General features: G+C 47.7%; 1 protein-coding gene across 1 annotated transcript in view; it reads right to left on the bottom strand.

Moving 5' to 3' along the window:
• Window positions 1-18,132, bottom strand: part of MRPS18A (mitochondrial ribosomal protein S18A) — a 30,847-nt gene extending 12,715 nt beyond the window's left edge. Inside the window, exons 1-4 of the mRNA XM_030557193.1 lie at window positions 18,015-18,132; window positions 16,815-16,846; window positions 13,909-14,013; window positions 1,424-1,547 (exon numbers count right to left, since the gene is read on the bottom strand). Coding sequence (XP_030413053.1) covers window positions 1,424-1,547; window positions 13,909-14,013; window positions 16,815-16,846; window positions 18,015-18,120 — 367 coding nt within the window. The 5' untranslated portion in view covers window positions 18,121-18,132. The remainder of the gene's footprint in view (window positions 1-1,423; window positions 1,548-13,908; window positions 14,014-16,814; window positions 16,847-18,014) is intronic.
• Window positions 18,133-18,501: the final 369 nt, after the last annotated feature.

Raw genomic sequence — 18,501 nt, forward strand, 5'->3', positions numbered from 1 at the left:
GTGGGTTACTCTACATGAGATCTCTGACATTGGCACATATCTGACACAGGCAAAACAAATCATTTAAAATCTGGTGGAGTGAGTCTTGATATTCAGTGGGAAAGGTACAGCAGCCAGTGATGGAGGCAAGCGTTACCATCCTGAATCTGAGACAGCACATGTATTTGTTCACTCCCTTCAGGTCTAGGACAAAGATCAGACATCCCTTCCCTCTTTGGGATAAAGATGCACTGCAAGTAGAAACCTCTACCCCTGTACTCCTGTGGAACTTCTTCTATGGCTCCTAGATAAAGCAACAAGGCCACTTCTTTCTGTAAAAGGCTCTCATGAGATGAGTCCCTGAAGAGGGATGGGGAAATGAGTGGGATAATCATGGATATGGTTCCCAACACCCATTTGTCCAAGGTGATATCAGACCAAGACCAACGAAGTGGGGCAAGCTGGGTCCTGAAGGTAGTTGCTAGCACCTGATCGATTCTTATGTGGCCCATGACATTCCCATCAAATTTGCTATTGGAGTGATGAGGAGCAGTAGGTGATGGAGGAGGCAGATAAAGGGCACCTCCACAGGTACTGTGAACATTTCTATTGTTGGAAGTCTGGTTGTCTACTGTGGGAGTAAAGGTAAGCCCATTGCCTTTGTTGGGGTTGATATTTGTAGGAATTCCTACTGGTGTATGGTGTGTAAATCCTCTGGCATCTGAGGGTGGTCTGCTTCCTTTAGGGAGGTAGAGCCTAGTCCTTGAACTGAAGAGCTCCATTTCCTTGAATGGGAGATCTTGAATGGTATCCTACACCTCTCTTGGTACCCTCCAGGAACATAGCCATGAGGTTAGTTTCCTGATCACAAATGTAGCCATCAACCTTGTGGCTATGTCCAAGGCCTGTGTGGCTGCCACCTGCAGAGCTCTCCTGGCAACTGTCTGGCCTTCCTGGCCTCCCTTCAGCTCCTTCTCAGTGTCTTGAAGCAATTTAGGCAAAAATGGATCATCCTCTTCCAAGTCAGGAAATTGTATTTGGCAAATTATGCCTGGTAATTTGCCATATGTAGTTGCAGTGAAGCCAACAACAGGCTTTTTGCCTGAACAGATGCAATGTTTTGGGCTCTTTGTCATCAGGAGTTCCTTTCACGGACTTGGATTTTTCTTATACTGCTGTGAGTACTAATGGCTCATGATTTAGGTGGAAGGAAGAAGGCTCAAAATTCTTTAGGGCCACTGGGTAGCGTTTCATCACCCTTTTGGAGGTTGGTTGAAAGGGCTCTGGGCACTTGGTAATAAGGGGTCCCAAAACAATACGAGCCCACTGGCAGCTTAGTAACTCCGGTGGTTGTGGTGGGAAGGGAGGAAGGTATGTTCCCTCCCCAAAGTGGTTACTACTAAATAAAGGGGTCTGGGGCTTGTTCCCAGATAGGACTTGTTACCTGCTCGGTGAGCCATTTGTACGCACACTGCAACTTTCTTATGCTCCTCCAGACAAAGACCTGTGATCCTACGGGGCAGCATCCCTCCATCAGAACGGATGAACTGACTCAGCAATAAGACATCCTAGGGAAGCAAGGGAAGAAGGCAGAATGATCAGTGCCAGAGCTGCACCAATGGCTGTAATTCTTAGGTGCTGATACTGCCCCAGTGCTACGTATGAGAAGTTCAAAATTATTCCCTCCGGTGTATATTATCTGGGATTTTGTCAGCAATGAATTTCACCTGCCATTGTGTAGCCTATTGGCTTAGCTTTGTTAGGTCCTCTGAAGTTCAGAGTCTTTTATAGATTAATTAATGTAAATCATTGGGTCATCATCCATTTTTGCCATCTCACCATTCACTGCCATTTTCAGACTATGTATCTAATATAATCTGTCGAACATCCAGATATACAAAGATACAGTTTTACAAAACATGCAGGAAGATATTTTCCACAATGTTTCTGATTGAGTGGAGAACTGATCTTTAGCTCATCAGGAGCTGTGTACACAGACATCTACGCTCATATGTTAGGCCACGTCTGGGTTTTCCCCTGTAAACTGAGCGCAGGATTTTCCTCTACTGTTTATTCCTCAATTCTTTATCCAATTTCCCAAGGTGGAGTTTCTGTCATGTCCCTTTGGGGTGGGGGGCAAAGGGGGATTAAGTCCAAAATCTAGTAAATCTTGTCAGGAGTAAGTGCTTCATAAGAGAACTGTACTGTAACTAATAGAACTAACTTTCAGCCCTTTGGCTGCATGCATATTAGGAGGACTGTTAGAGCAGTGACGAGGAAGGGAAGTCTTGTTACCAGAGAGCACTGAGAGCAGGTTGTGTGTTCAGCCAAGGTTCAGAGATCTTTGTAGACTTCACTGCTGTTGACCTTTCAGATTAAAAGCTACAGAAGTGCAAGGCATTATTTATAAAACACAATTTAAGTGGTGTATCTCCAGGATCTGGTAACACAACATAACAGGGATGATGGAGCTTTAGACACAGCAGCGGCAGCTGCTGCACTGGGGTCCATTAGCTGTGCAAAGGGCACAGCCCAGCATTCAGAGATATGCTTTCCATTTCCACACGCAGCACAACAAATGTTAGCACACCGCTCAGACCAATGCAGACACACCCCTTTCACATGCTGATATCATGTTATCCCATGGGTCCACCGGAAATGCCGGACTTGTTTTTCCCAATCTGCTGGAAGTTTCCCACTGCCAGACTCACCAAGCTAGTTGGGAGTTTATTTCTCTGCTGCTGCTGTAAACATTTCCATATTTTGGGTGGAAAGAGCATGCACATATGGCTTGCAGCCTGGTAGAGACCTGTCAGCAGACATTCCCCATGCCCAGCCTGAGAGAAATCAGGGCCAGGTGGAAGAGCACAATACACACTTCCATATCTGCTGGTGCAGGCAAACTAGACCTCTGCTATGGGCTGAGCCAATGCAAAAGCCAGGATATCTAGCTATCAAGGTTTATATCCCACACCCACCACTATGGTATTGGATAGACTTGATTCTGAAATAAACGGACTGTAGCACTGGTTCTGGGAGCTATTGCTCATGCTAGATCCTCTCAAGCCCTGTTGACGTCAACAGAAACTGAGTCTAGAGCTTTATTAAGTCACACTTTCTCTACTACATAAAGGCACTAGTGCCAGAGTATCCAAGGTGCCTGCCCCTGACGATTCCTCATCTACAGTTCCTGTTCTCTGGCTCCATTCTAACCCTCGTTTTCAGACCCAGTCCCTTTTAAAATTAAAAGTTTAGGCAACTTAATGCTGATATAGGGGACTGACCAATAACTCTGTGGACTGATGATTTATCCACACAACAGGGACAACATCCCTACCAGCGAGCCTAGGTGCAAACCCAGAGAGACCATCTAAGGACAAAAGGAAAGCTCAGTGTCCATGTCCCAGTCAATCTCCGACCTTGGCACTGAGGCCACGACAAGAGGGCTAATTACTGTCAGCTCAATTGGTGGACATTGGACTGAGATCTGTCAAAGGCAATGACTTGCGACCACTGCTGATGGGAGCTGGATTTCATCGACTGAACCAGGGTGAGATGCCACATCCCTTTCCCCAGCTCTTTCAGCCATCCAGTTCTCTATGTTGCCAATGACTCGGCTCCACCACCCAATACTGAAAGACCTTGCGTCCATAAGGGGGGAGAAGAATGGTGCAGCTCCAAATGCCCAGGGTGTGAAAACTTTCCTAACTGCTTTAAGTAGCCTGTTTTATCGTTCCTTTACATGGGGGGGGGGGAGGCGTAGGAGAGAGGAGAGAGTTAATAGTAATTTTTAGGCTGTTCCAGTATCTGCACCTGGCATGTTCTAAGTGTGGGACACCCCTGCACCCAGGGTGTGCTTGGTCCAAGGGCTTTCTCACATTATCTCCACACCCTGTGGTGTCACAGGGTCGATATCAAATGTTTCCATGCAAAGAAAGAAAAAAGGGGTGGGGGAGATAGATGCTCTTTATCTATTGTCCTGCCAGTCAGGAGAGTCCATGCCCCAATGTTAATCCAGCCCAATGCTGTCAGCACCAATCAGCTCCTCTCTTGTGACAGTTATTTCTTTATTGAAATCATCTATGTCCCACCCATTTCTGCCTTACAAATTATGCTCAAGGTCATTTGGCTTAAAGTGCTGCACATTGGCGAGAATCTTATGATGACTTCGGAAGGGTCCTAAGTGTAACATGCTAGGTGCCTCGCCCAGAAACCTTACCCAGATGCATCCCACCCCTAGGGAGAGGGCAGATAGAGACAGCCAACTTTGGCAGGATGGGGAGGAAAGGTGAACAAAAACGTAAAGGGGTTAAAGAAGAAAAGAAGTCTGGCAAGGTTACATGTTGCCGTCATGTTCCATGAAATTAACTTTCTGTGCTAGTGGTGAGCCAAGACTGTAACCACAGATTTGCTTTAATCACTGGACAGCTCCCGGGAGAGGTCGGACCTAGATTCCCACCCCTGTAATCTGTAGCATCTGATGAAAACAATTTGGACTGAATTAATCTGGGGCTAATAGGCAAAGGCTGCAGTTCTGTCTCCCTTGTGTGCTGCCAAAGTACGACATATTTACTGCCTGCTCAGACTAATGGTGTTCAAAGTGGAGAAGGGAAAAAAGGAAAAACAAGTTTACCCTTCCCTATAAAGGGTGGATAAACTGGATAGAATATATAAAACCAAGTCTGAATAGTGCATTCCCTTGAATAGGTGGCCTGCTGAAATGCAGCACAGACCCAATATCTGCAACCCCCTTTGAGAACTAAGACTAAATGCTAGTTATGCACATTTCATCAAAATCTCCATTCACTCTGAGAACAGTTCTGTTTGTACAACGAAACAAGCATGGGTTTGTACCAGACATATGTCAGTTGTTACTTTGAGATACATAAGAATCATTTTTCTTTCTTCCATTACTCCTGGGAGCTTTACACCATTCTCCAGGCATTATATATCAGGTATATTTGGGGGCTGAGACTTCTAGGTTGCAGGTTCTAATCTAGCCTAAGGTTGATAGTAACTGAAATTGGTTTTCATCTCTAATGGCTATTAGGTAATGAACTAGGATGTCAGTCAATTTCCTAGTGGACAAGTGTCCGCATCTCTAGAGCCCTGCGTGAACACAAAATTTGTATCTGCATCTGGTCCACAAAAATGGTTCATGGATATAAAGTGGATATCCGCAGATCTGCAGGGCTTTAGAAACAAAATCTGTATCCGCATCTGATCTGCAAAATTGGTCTGTGGATATCTGTGAATTTGCAGGGCTCTACCCATCACATAAACCACTATCATAACTGGTACTAACTGGCCCAATTGCTGGGAACTTCAGTAGAATCCAAGGAATGAATGACCAATGGAGGCTGTCCCCCTCCAGGGCAGGGTTGAGGAACATTGGTAAAGGAGGCCTGATGGAAGCTTGACCTGTTTATCTGACAGTAAAACTAAAATCACTTATTGTACCACTGCCTCAGGCTCCACTATCAGAGATGTTAGAGAAGTAGTAGTCCTGAGGTAATCTTTCATCCCCCCCCACCAGGAGCCAATGCAAGACTTCCCTGTATTATAGTGCTTTATCCAGTCCAATCGTGTGTGCCCCCAGCAATGGGGCTCACATGCTTTCCTTTGCTTTACAGCTGAGTGGTATCTCATAGATTCCTAAACTGTAAGGCCAGAAGGGACCATCACGATCACCTACCCTGACCTCCTACACATTGCTGGCTACAGAACCTCACCCACCCACTCCTATAACAGGTTCCTAATCTCTGGCTGAGTTACTGATGTCCTCCAATCATCATTTAAAGACTTACAGTTACAGAGAAAGACTTCAAGTAACAGAGGCCACAAGACTTCCCTGAAATAATTCTTATTTGAACTAGAATATCTCTTTTAGGAAAAAACATCCAGTATTGATTTCAAAATTCCCAGTGATGGAAAATCCACCAGAACCCTTGGTAAATCATTCCAGTGGTTAATTACCCTCACTGTTAAAAATTTCAAATTCTTTATTTCTCAAGCACTCACTACTGCTGTGGCTAGGAAGCATAACTGAAATTCTTCTGGGGGCAAAAGAAGCATTTATTCCACCCAAACACTTCAAAATTTGAAAAACCATGACCGATACAAAGTCTAGACATATAAGAGACTTACTGAAAGAGAGATTATTTACAATAGAACTCAAGTTACTCTTCACAACTCCAATCAGTCCCACTGGAGTAAGGCACGCCTCCAGCTGTGGATTTGTCATGATCCGCTACTGCTCTGATTTACCAATCCACACCATCCCCCTAATCTTTCTCCAGCCTCTCCTTTGATTTGCAGCAAGAGAACTGGTTATATAACCCAAGACTCACATTCATTCAAAGGCCAAAATGACTGCCATGATGGCCTACATTCCCAGCCTGCTTCCTGAGACCAAGAAAGCAAACTTTCATATGATGGCTCCCGAGATTCCAGCCAACCTTCTTAAAACAAGGTGAGCTTCCCTGGTGTTCAGTTTTCACCTCCCTCCAGAAGATTAGTATCTAAGGACCAAACTGCATGCTAGTATGGGGCAAACTGCAAGCACACTGACCAGCCTAGCTGAATTACAGCCCTAATCTTAAAAGAGGATCATACCTTTCATCCAGTGATGGGACCTACAGTGAACTCTGATATTAGAACTCTACTCTTGGGCTCTAAAGCCACAAACAACAGTCTTATCTACAACTACCTCTGTGCTTCCAAGTAGCCCTTTTATCCTCACCAGTGGCAGAACCTCCTACCACAGAGAGCACTAGAAAGTGATTCCTAATATTCATCTTATATTTCCCTCTGCGTAATGAGATCGCACTGCTCCTTGTTCTACCCTTTGCTGACAATACACGTTTGTCCCCCTCCCTTGGTGATCAAAGTGTTTTGTATTACTACCTACCCAGACTTGGGTTAGAGTTCGGGTGCTGGGGGTACTGGTGGCCTGTGCTATACAGGAGATGAAACTAGATAATCCTCGTGGTCAATTCTGGTCTTAAATGCTAAATCTCCATTTTATTTGCTGCATTTGATAGGCTGAATCTTTGTTATTTCCTGGCTCTCTATGCAATACCCACAGACTACAGTGTTGAGCACATTAGAAGTCTATTGATTTTTAATTTCTCTAGGCTCTTAAACTTTGATCTATGAAACACTTGCTGGTGACGTGATGAAAGCTAGTTGTAGCTGGCTCCTCGTTTCCAGTTGCGAAGAGTCAGGTAAAAAAACCTAAACCACATTACATTCTTTCCTAAAATTACTTTTCTATGTAAGCAATTGCTGTAGTTATATATTCCTCAATAATGAACTGGAGAAGAGTTCCTTCAAGACAATCTTCGCATTAAACTGTGAGTAGCACTATGAACGAGATAAGTTCATGGAGGATAGGTCTATCAATGGCTATTAGCCAGGATGGGCAGGGATGGTGTCCCTAGCCTGTATTTATCAGAAGCTGGGAATGTGTGACACAGGATGGATCATTTGTTGATTACCTGTTCTGTTCATTCCCTCTGGGGCACCTAGCATTGGCCACTGTAGGAAGACAGGAGACTCGACTAAATGGACCTTTGGTCTGACCCAGTATGGCCATTCTTATGTTCTTACGAAAAAATCTGATCCCCAGGATGGATAGTATTTTTCTATCCTCACTGTTTGCAACTCCTCCCAATTTAGTATCATCTGCAAATTTATCATTCTATTTCCTGATTCTTCTAGATAATTACGAAGACGAGACCAGCCATTGGACCACTTCCCTCAATCATTTCTTATTGCACTCTGCTCATAGTGTGTTCAATCCATTGATAATGCTTCATCCTAGCCAATTTAATTTCTACAATATTTCACTAGACACTATCAAATGTTTTATTGACGTTTAAATCCCCCACTTACTGTGTCACCTGCGTGGAATAAGTTTTTGTTCAGCATGATTCTTCATAACCCCTCAACACTACTTGTTGCTCCTAAGTTCCGTTATCCGGTGAGTGCTCAGTGTGGTTCTCCCCTTTTGTTTGTTATATAACTAGGAACAGAGGTTAGATTTCCCAAAAGGCAATTGCCAGGACCATATTTCCCTCTCTCATATTTATCTCATTCACTATTTTCAAATCCTTTGGTACTTCCTCAGTTTTTCATGCCTTTTCAAAAATAACTGCTAATGGAGCAGTCAGTTAGCTAATTCCCTCAAGACCCTGGAAGGCTGCATGTGATCTTGACCTGCTGGTATGTGTATAAGTCAATGTCTCTAAGAATTTCCTTACCTGCTTTTTTGCAATAGCTCAGGCCTGCACAACATGCGGCCCGCAGAAGCTCACTGTGCGGCCCGTGGCAGGATTCGAAAGGCTCTGAGCTGCTCGCAGAGTCGGGGAGCTCAGAGCTCTTTAAATCTCAGCCGCGGCCGGGATTCAAAAGGCTCTGGGCTGCCCGTAGCGGTGGGGAGCCCAGAGCCATTTAAATCTCAGCCGCGGCCGGGATTCATAGGGCTCTGGGCTGCCCGCAGCGGCGGGGAGCTTAGAGCTCTTTAAATCTCAGCCGCGGCCGGGATTCAAAAGGCTCTTGGCTGCCAGCAGCGGTGGGGAGCCCAGAGCCATTGAAATCTCAACCGCGGCTGGGATTCACAGGGCTCTAGGCTGCCCGCAGCGGCTGGGAGCCCAGAGCCCTTTAAATCTCAACCGCGGCCAGGATTGAAAAGGGTCTGCGCTGCCCGCAGCGGCTGGGAGCCCAGAGCTCTTTAAATCTCAGCCGCGGTAGGGATTCAAAAGGCTCTGCGCTGTCCACAACCGCGGGGAGCCCAGAGTCCTTTAAATCCCAGCCGTGGCCGCGATTCAAAGGGCTCTGGGCTGCTCACAGTGGTGGGGAGCCCAGAGCTCTTTAAATCTCATCCGCGGCCGGGATTCAAAAGGCTCTGGGCTGCCCGCAGCGGTGGGGAGCCCAGAGCCATTTAAATCTCATCCGCGGCCAGGATTCATAGGGCTCTGGGCTGCCCGCAGCGGCTGGGAGTCCAGAGCCCTTTAAATCTCAGCCGCAGCCAGGATTCAAAGGGCTCTGTGCTGCCTGCAGCAGCGGGGAGCTTAGAGCTCTTTAAATCTCAGCAGCGGCCGGGATTCAAAAGGCTCTGCGCTGCCCACAGCCACGGGGAGTCCAGAGTCCTTTAAATCCCAGCCGCGGCCACGATTCAAAGGGCTCTGGGCTGCTCGCAGTGGCGGGGAGCTCAGAGCTCTTTAAATCTCAGCCACGGCCCGGATTCAAAAGGCTCTGAGCTGCCTGCAGTGAGGGGGAGCCCAGAGCTCTTTAAATCTCAGCCACGGCCACGATTGAAAAGGCTCTGAGCTGCAGGCAGCCGCGAGCTCAGAGCTCTTTAAATCTCAGCCGGGATTCAAAGGGCTCTGGGCTGCCCGCAGCCGCAGAGAGCCCAGAGCCCTTTAAATCTCAGCTGCCAGGGCCGGCTTTAGGCCAATTCAACCAATTCCCCTGAATCAGCCCGCCCCTAAGAGAGCCACATGCCCAAGCCCCAGTACGGTGTACTGGCAAAAGCCAGTGCGCTGTAGAGGGGTGGCCCAGCTTCTCCAGGGGGCAATTTAAAAGGCCTGTGGCTCCCAGGCCCTTTAAATTGCCATCAGAGCACCACTGTTGGAGCCCTGGGGTAGGGCTGTGGGACTCTGGGGGCTATTTAAAAAGTCCGGGGTTCCCATCGCTTCTACCGCCCCAACCCTTTAAATAACCACCGGAGCCCCACCACTTCCCCAGGGTTCCCGTGGCTATTTAAAGGGCTGGAGCGGTAGAAGAAGGGGAGCCCCGGGCCCTTTAAATACCCCCAGAGCCCTGGGATAGTGGGGGGCTCTGGGAGCTATTTAAAGGGCCGAGGCTCCAGCTGTATCTGCCGACCCGGTCCTTAAATAGTTGCTGAAGCCACACCGCTTCCCCAGGGCTCCCTCGGCTATTTACAGGGCTGGGGTGGTAGAAGCAGGGGAGCCGCGGGCTCTTTAAATAGCCCCCAGAGCCCTGGGGTGGGGGTGGGTGGGCTCTCCAGATGCCTTTGCTGCCCTGGTCCTTTAAATAGCCCCTGGAGCCCCACCATTTCCCCAGGGCTCCTGCAGCTATTTACAGGGCTGGGGCAGTGGAAGCAGGGGAGCCCCAGGCCCTTTAAATAGCTCCTGAGCCATGGGCTGCTACTGCTACCCTGGTGGGGGAGGCAGGAGGAGGGAGCACTCACCATACAGGATGGGCTGTACCCCCTGTACCTGCACCAGTTGCCCGCAGCCAACCCCTGCCGCACCTCCTGCCCTGCCTGCACCAGTTCCTATCTCCAACCAGCCCCTCACCCCCTGCCTTTCCTTCAGCCCTGCACCAACCCATCTCCAGCCAGCCCTGCACTCCCTTCCCTGTCTCCAGCCAACCCCAGCCGCACCCCCCTGCCTGAATCCAGCCAGTCCTGCACTCCTTTGTCTCCAGCCCTGCCAACCCTGTCGCACCCCCACTGTGGCCCTGCCTGAAGCCAGCCAGCCCATCCCACACGCCGTCTCCAGCTTGCCCCACACCCTTTGCCCAGCCTGCAGCCAGACCCTACCTCCAGCCACCTCCCCCCCACCTCCAGCCAGCCCCATGTCCACTGGTGCCCTGTAGTTCCCAGGGAAGTAACCCTGCACACCTGCTTCAATGAGGTGGGCAGGGAGCAGCTGGGACCCACACATGCACCCTAGCACACACTCAGGGAGAGGCGGAGCTCATTTCTAGTTCAGATACATCTTTTTAAAAAAGAACTTTAGGTAGGGTTAACATACATCTGTACTTTCCCAGACATGTCAGGCTTTTTGGATCTTAAATCGCCATCCAGGAGGAAAATACGGACGTATGGTAACCCTACTGGTACAAAAAATACATACTGTGGCAGAACTTTTTATAGGGAACTGGTTGCTAAGAAATGAAAGGCTCTTTTTTTTTTTACATTTTTTCTTTCTTTCAGTCATCCCTGCCGGGGCCCCGCCGAAAATGTTCGAATTGGGCCCCGCACTTCCTAAAGCCAGCCCTGCCAGCTGCGGACGGGATTCAAAGGCTCTGGGCTCCCCACAGCTGTGGGGAGCCCAGAGCCCTTTAAATCTCAGCCGTGGCCGGGATTCAAAGGGCTCAGGGCTCCCCGCAGAGATTGCCAGCCGCGGCTGAGATTTAAAGGGATCAGGGCTCCCCGCCGCCACGGGCAGCCCAGAGCCCTTTGAATCCCGGCGGCGGCTCCAGCAGATGCGCTGGGGCTGGGATTTAAAGGGCTCGGGCTCCCCTCAGCAGCAGGCGCTCTGGGCCCTTTAAATCCCTGCCCCAGTCCCACAAAGCTCTGGGTTCCAGCAGCCGCCGGAGCCCCAGGCCCTTTAATTTGACCCTGAGAGCTCCCAGCCGGCTCTTCAGCTGGGAGTCCCTGGTTGATTTAAAATCAAGTATCACACCTCCCTGCCCCCAACCTTCCTTTTTGGCCCACAGCTGTTTTGGTGGGACGGGAAAGGAGGGTTTGTTTCTGCAGGGCTGGGCGGTGCTGGGGCGGAGTGTTTCCGCTGGGCCGGGGGGGTTTAGCCCTCAGTTGTTTTCTTTGGAGTAATGTGGCCTTCGCTGCTTTACGAGTTGTGCAGGCCTGCAATAGCTTATTCACAGGACTGTCATCACTACCCAATTATTCAAACTTCTTTTCCTTATTTTTCTTGTTATGGATACATGAGAGCAGCTCAGCCATTTTAGAATCATTCTGGCTTTCAACCCCCTCATCATTAGTGGGCTTACTTTCTCATAAGTATTTATTTTCCTCCAGATGTATTTGTATCTATATCCCCCTAATCCCACTGGCATTAACTTATTCTGCATTTTTGGTTGCCTTATCTTGTAACTGTGCATTCTTGTCTGGTTCCCTTCCTTTCTATTTCTAGTACAGATATTTTTTGTTTGGTAGTGGGGTTTTTGGCTTTATTTTTCAAATGCAGTTTTTGGAAAGCCCCTTGTAATACTACGTTCTCCAAGTCTAATTTCCCATATTATGGGTTTTCAAAGGCACTTTTGGGCCTTTATTATAGGATTCTCTACTGCCTTTCGCCAGTGTATTTTAAAAATTCCTCTATAACCCTCTCACACTAGATTTCCCCTAAAAATACTTGCTGGAAATCCATTTCCTTTTATTGACAGGAAAGGAGTTTCAAACACAGAAACGCTATTTTTGCGGACAACTCTATATCCAGGCACAACTTTGTGTAAAACAGTTATTGGGCATTTGTCATGTTTCTAAACATCTTCCCCTGTCCCCTTCCCATTTTCCACCATCCAGTTATAAAGATAACTGATGGCAATGAGAAGTTGGCAGGGTTTGGAGACATTACAGCTAATTCCTCTTTGGGAACAATGACTCAAGCTTTCTGAGCTACCTGGAGTCAGGAATAGGCTTGAACAAGCTGCCCAGCAGCAGGTTTACTACCTAGAGTCCAGCTGGAGGACTGATTCAATGTTGGATACTGGGGCACATTAGAAAGATAAATCAATTCCAGATCATATGCTGGGTGGCGAGGGATGCATATGTTTCCAAAGTTCTAACACGGGGGTAGGCAACCTATGGCATGAGGGCTGAAGGCAGCACGCAAGCTATTTTCAGTGGCACTCATTGCCCAGGTCCTGGCCACCGGTCCGGGGGGCTCTGCATTTTAATTTAATTTTAAATGAAGCTTTCTTAAACATTTAAAAAACCCTGTTTACTTTACATACAACAATAGTTTAGTTATATATTATAGACTTATAGAAAGAGACATTCTAAAAATATTAAAATGTATTACTGGCACATGGAACCTTAAATTAGAGTAAATAAATGAAGACTCCGCATACCACTTCTGAAAGGTTGATGACCCCTGTTCTAACATGTCCTATCCCTTCCTTCCCGCTGCACGCACACTACTCCAGACCAGATATGAAGGATTCAAAGGAGGGCTGTGTGGTAGGCAATATTCCCTAAACTGTGCACATTCACGGTCACACAGCAATCTTCCATGTACCACACATCACAAACCATGCTACTTACAACTTTGACTCTGCCCCCACCTCACCATCCAGCTCCAGTTACTGCCACCCATTGGCTGACCGTTTGAGTGCTGACAGACAATAAGGTTCTGGCCAAGGCACCCCAGCAGCAAGCAGGGCACACCTCTGCCAATGGGAAAGAAGTAACCAGAGCTGAGTGGTGTGCCACAGAACCAGTGTCGGTGGGAATGGAATGCAGCCTGTGACTGGGCTCTGAAGTCCATGCGCCAAGACACACCACCAATTGGCACAACACCGCTCACTTACGGAAGGCAATGCCCCATGCCACCTGGCTCTGGTTACTGCCTTCACATTGGCTGTGGGAACTTGGAGTTTTTCTGACTGTGGCCAGCTTTGCGCCCCTCTCTCCCCCCGGCCCACAGATCAGGTCACACCTCTGCCAATGGGGAAGCAGTTACCAGAGCTGGGTGGTGTAATGGTTGAACCCTTTCCCTGCTGGCATGATGGAGGAGCAGCCTGCCAAATTCAAATGGCATTGCGACCCGATGACTCAACGCATAGGGTCCAGCTGCTCCCAGTCTCTGCCTTCACTCTGTTCCCCCATGGATGGAGGCTCTACCACATGAGGCTCTGGAAAGTTTGTAAACTGCTCAGTACAAGGAAAATTTAGAGGACACATTGGTAACAGGACAGTAGTTAGCACAGGACTAGCCAGCTGTGCTTAGATGCTGTTCATCGAAGTCAGTTGTGGGTTTGAAGGAACTGCTCTCGCACAAGGGGTTTTTCACTAAACCTTAAGGAGGAGATGGAGCTGTGAATCTTTATTCTGCCCAGGAAGCTAAAAGAATGGCAGGCTGGGCAGTTTAGTAGCAGCATGAGTACAGCTTTGAGAATAACATTCAACTAGCTAAGTGTCACCACACTTACCTCATAATTGTATTTGTGCTTCAGGTTCCAGCGACAAATGGGACACTGACCAGAAGGGTTAGGAGGAGTTGGGGTTTTGACATCTTCTATAATTTTGCCCTCAATCTGGGAAACAAGTCAGAGGATACATTGATCAGATGAAGAGCCCATGGTTCAGGCCTATGTATACATTCGGGGTATGCAGGCTTATCGCTCAAGTTCCAACAGCTTACTCAGCACTGTATGAACATAAAAAAGTCCCTGTACTAAGCTGTTTATAGTCAGGTACATACAGAACAAGCATTTCAGATGTACATAGGAGCTGGCACAAGTCCAAAGAGTCATTAGGGCCTGGTAAGTCTTGATCAGTGGATTTGTGTTGAGTAGTGGAGAGCTCAATTAATTCGAATCCCTCCTATTTTGCAGACATTTCATATTACTTTGTAGGTAAAAAATCTGGAGAATTCAGACTGAGCTGTCTACTTCTGCGAGTGCAAGGTAGTAGTGATGGGGACAAATCCTTAGTGTTTTGAGTTTGGGTCGATGTCACCCAGTGAGGTGCTGGCTGTTGGGAATATTTCATGCCACAGCCTGTGTTCTGGACCAATGCCCTTCTTGCCCAGTGAAGTACAGTTAAACCACCGTGGGCAAAATCTCTCAGTACATATAACTTTTATTAAGGAAGCTGTTGTACAGCTGCATGACTCAAAAATCATCGCTTGATATTAACAATCTAGCCAAACACAGGCCAGCATCTAGATTCTGTTCTTTGTCAGTTTGGGTGTAGACCTGGTAACATTAAACACTGCAATGACTCATTTGATAAACAATTCCATCCTGGTAATAGATAAAGATCTAGCATCCATGTTGACTTATTACATCTATCAGCTGTCTTTGATACTGCTGACCACGAGGTGTTGTTGACTTGTCTGTGAACCCTAGAAAAGAGCCACATGACCTGAGTGGCTTCAGTCTCATCTCTTGAGAGAAATTTCAGAATGTATTTTTTGGCTCCTCTATACCTGATTACTCTTATGTAGGTTTCTGTGTTTTCACACCATGTGTTCATTGTGCATACGGGGCCTGCAGAAGGGCTAATAAGGAGGCATATAAGTTTATGTTTTCGTGCGCTGATAAGACCCAGCACACTCTCATCCATACATAGTAAATACCTTTCTCAATGTTTGATAAAGATCGGAATACAGATAAAGGCTAGCTGTCTGAGGCAGAATCCAGAAGAGACTGAAGTGATGTTGGTAGGATGGGTGGAATATATGAGGAAGACTATGTCTGCCTCTTAATTGATGCTGTGCGCCCACCATTTGTTGAGAGTTTCCTCTCTGTGGATACTGATAGATCTCCAGTTGCAGTTAAGAGATTATGTTGCAGAAATTATCAGCATCTCTTTCCCCCCCACCCCCCATTTACATCTGGCCACGAATTTGTGATCATTTCTTTCAAATAAGGATCTTGCTACTATGATTTACACTTTTGTCACCTCAAGTCTAGTTTATTGAGAAGTGCTCTGGATGGAGCTTGGAAGTTGAAGACTGTGCAGATTTCAGTAATCCACTTACATGAAAGTCCCTTGTTTTTGAATGGAGACGCTTTTAGTAGGGTGTTCTCCCTGAGGGGCTTCCAACATTAGAGTTCATTTCTCCATTTGGGCTGAAATAGCACTGATCTTTTGACCTTCTGGGCATGGTGCTGGTTCATCTTTTTCTCCAAATTTTTGCAGAAAAGAATGCTGAGTGCTGGTGCACATGGACTTCTGGCTGCTGATTGGTTTTACTCTTATTGGTACAAATGTTAAAAATACGAACAATTTCATATCAAGGACACTTATGTTATATAATGAAACAAAGCTAAAAATAAATATAAAAACTCCGACCCAGTAAGGTGCTCAGATTTCAGTCAATACATGATATCTAATGTAAAAATAACCAAAAAAGAAACCCAAGCTTTTTAGAAAACACACGTTTTGGTAAGTGCTGTCTTGCCAAATCTTGTCTACACATCACTAGCAAAGAAAGGATGATTGTAGGCCACCTTTGAATTCGTCCGATCACTCCTACTTATACCTGCTGGTAATATAACAAATCGCTCTCCTTTTTGGTGTTTGCCTTCTTCCTGATCTAGAAAATGGACAGAATCTCAAGTCCACTGAGGGCCCCAATACTTAGGGAAGGGCTGGAAGGACTTTGGCAAGCTAAGACTCCACAAGCCTGTGTTCTTGTTCTGAGAAAAGGATGTTATGAACTTGAAACCAAAGAAAGACACCTGTGTGGGGTCTGAAGGACTGATCATCTGCCAGAGTCCATTTTGGAGTTAGGATGATTTCTGGTAAGCTTACTAGTATGCATGTAGGTTCTTCTATGGTTTTTAATGTTTTTGCTTTATTGCTTTTACCTTAAGAATAAAATGTGCTTGCTTATAAAGAGCTGTGTAGTATATTAACTGTGGTAATTACACAGTTAACCATCTCTGAAGAGAATGCAAAAAAAGTCTGTCTTCTGATGAGGATATCAGAGTTTAAACTGCTCCCAGTCTGAAGGGAGAGAGACGAATTCCACCACTCAAGAGGAAAGGCTGGGGAACCAGAAGCCAAGAGTGCTACCCTTGCTGAGGGAACTACAGGTGCTGAGCTGTGATGTAGGCTTTAATCCATACCATATGTCCCTCATTTTCATTGACCCATTGCATATGAAGGATTCCAACCCCCTTCCATCTAACAAGTCTCCCCCACAGCCAGGACCTCCAATGTTAACATGTACTATATGTCCCACCTCCAGACAAAATATGCCAATGTGACCAAAAAAAACCTCCCGACAACTTCATCTCTGAAGAAAATGTGTTTCTACCCATACCACAAAAATGTGGCTTTAGAAGTAGTGTGTATTGTGACTTGGAAAAAAGTAATAACTTACAACAGTTGTACTTCCTTCTGTAACTTCCACAACTGCAAAAATAAAAGATGGAAAACAAGGTCAGACATATTCAAGCTGGAACTAGTGATTTTCTTTTAATTAATAAACTGAAATTACGTATAAACAAAACATGTGGTGGACAGAAGTCAGGGATGCAAGAGTGAGTGTGATTCCCCAACAAAGCAAACATGAGGTACGAAGACTGCCAAAGGTAATGCTTTACTAGTGGGCAGCTGCAGGCAAAGTAACCGTAGGAGACCAATAGGCAGAGCAAAGAGCAGGCATTTCAACCTGGGGATCTCTCATTGCTCAATTTTTATTGTTTTGGAGTATATCTGTGGTGTGTTCAAAAGTTTTATGATTTCCTTATAATCTCTGGCTAATTCTGATCAAGGAAGACAAGAGACCCTCTTAAGTCAAAGCAATCTTAAATGTCAAGCATTTAGGCTCCCTTCAGTGTTTTTAGTTTCTCCATGGTTAAAGCCTGTGTATGGAGGAAAGAAACTTTCTTGCCCTTCTGGCTGTGATAATCTTCAGACAGAGTACAAACACCTTGCTTTGTGAAACTAAAAGCGCAGAACTGTGATTTTGGAGGTTCTCCCATTCATAACGATGGGAAATTAAACCTGCACCTTAATTATTGCAACTTTAGTGACAATACAATTATTTCTGTTTGTTTTAGATTACTTATATGTCCCTTATCATTGCAGTAACTCAGGGGTGGACAATCATCAATGGAGTGTATCTGCACCACACCCTTTTGGGGAAGGGAAGCATTATCCTCATTACACATGTGGGCAGATAATGTGACTTGTCCAGAGCCACACAGGAAGCACATGTCTAAACAAGCACCTGAGATCAGGTCTCTTGAACCCCCTATCGCTAGTCCCACCCCCTCGCTGCTCGCTCACAAGCCGACCTGTGCCACGCAGCTCGGAGGGGGCGGCACCCTACAAGTGCCAATCTCAGCCCCGGGCCGGCCGGCCGACGTGGCTGATGGGCGCCTCCTGGTTCTAGGCCCAGATGCGGCGCCAGCAGCAGGGGTAGATTTTACCCTGACGGCCAGGAGCCTGCGGCCCTTCCCCGCCCGCTGCCCCCAGCGAGACTCGCCCTCCTCGCTCTGACCAGGGCGGCAGCGCAGCGCGGGCTCCCTCCGGCTCGCGTCTTCCGGCAGGGGAGCGGCGCCCCCACAAGACTCACCCTGCCGGAGCGCGCGGGTCGGAGGCCGGGCCCAGCCGCCCCCCAGCCCCAGGAGACCAGAGACCAGCCGGCTCCAGCCACCGCGCAGCAAGCCGGGGGCCGCCATCTTGGGAATCGGCTCTGATCGCCTCCCCCCCCAGACTCCGCGCCACTTCCGCTTCCGGAGCGCTCGGGCGGGAAGAGGCCGGGCAGCAGCCTGCGACGCCGCCATCTTGGAGCGAGGCTCAGGCGCGGGAACTCTCCCCAGCCTGACGGAGGGGCGGGCTCAGGGCCGCTGCGCTCGTTTGGGAAGCTTGGCGCCAAGGGCGCATCGCGGCCGCGGGGCCCGGAGCACCATCAGCCCTGGTAGCCCTCGCTGGGATCAGCAGAGCCCCCCCCTGCGGCGGGCTGCTGGAGGGAGGCGCTGGGTCTCCAGCTCCTTACACCCGCCCAGCTCTCCTTACACTCGTGCCCAGGGCCCGCCCTTGGGAGTAGCAGCCCGGGGTGC

The sequence above is a fragment of the Gopherus evgoodei genome, chromosome 3, assembly GCF_007399415.2.
Source record: "Gopherus evgoodei ecotype Sinaloan lineage chromosome 3, rGopEvg1_v1.p, whole genome shotgun sequence".
In the NCBI taxonomy this organism is placed as follows: Eukaryota; Metazoa; Chordata; order Testudines; family Testudinidae; genus Gopherus; species Gopherus evgoodei.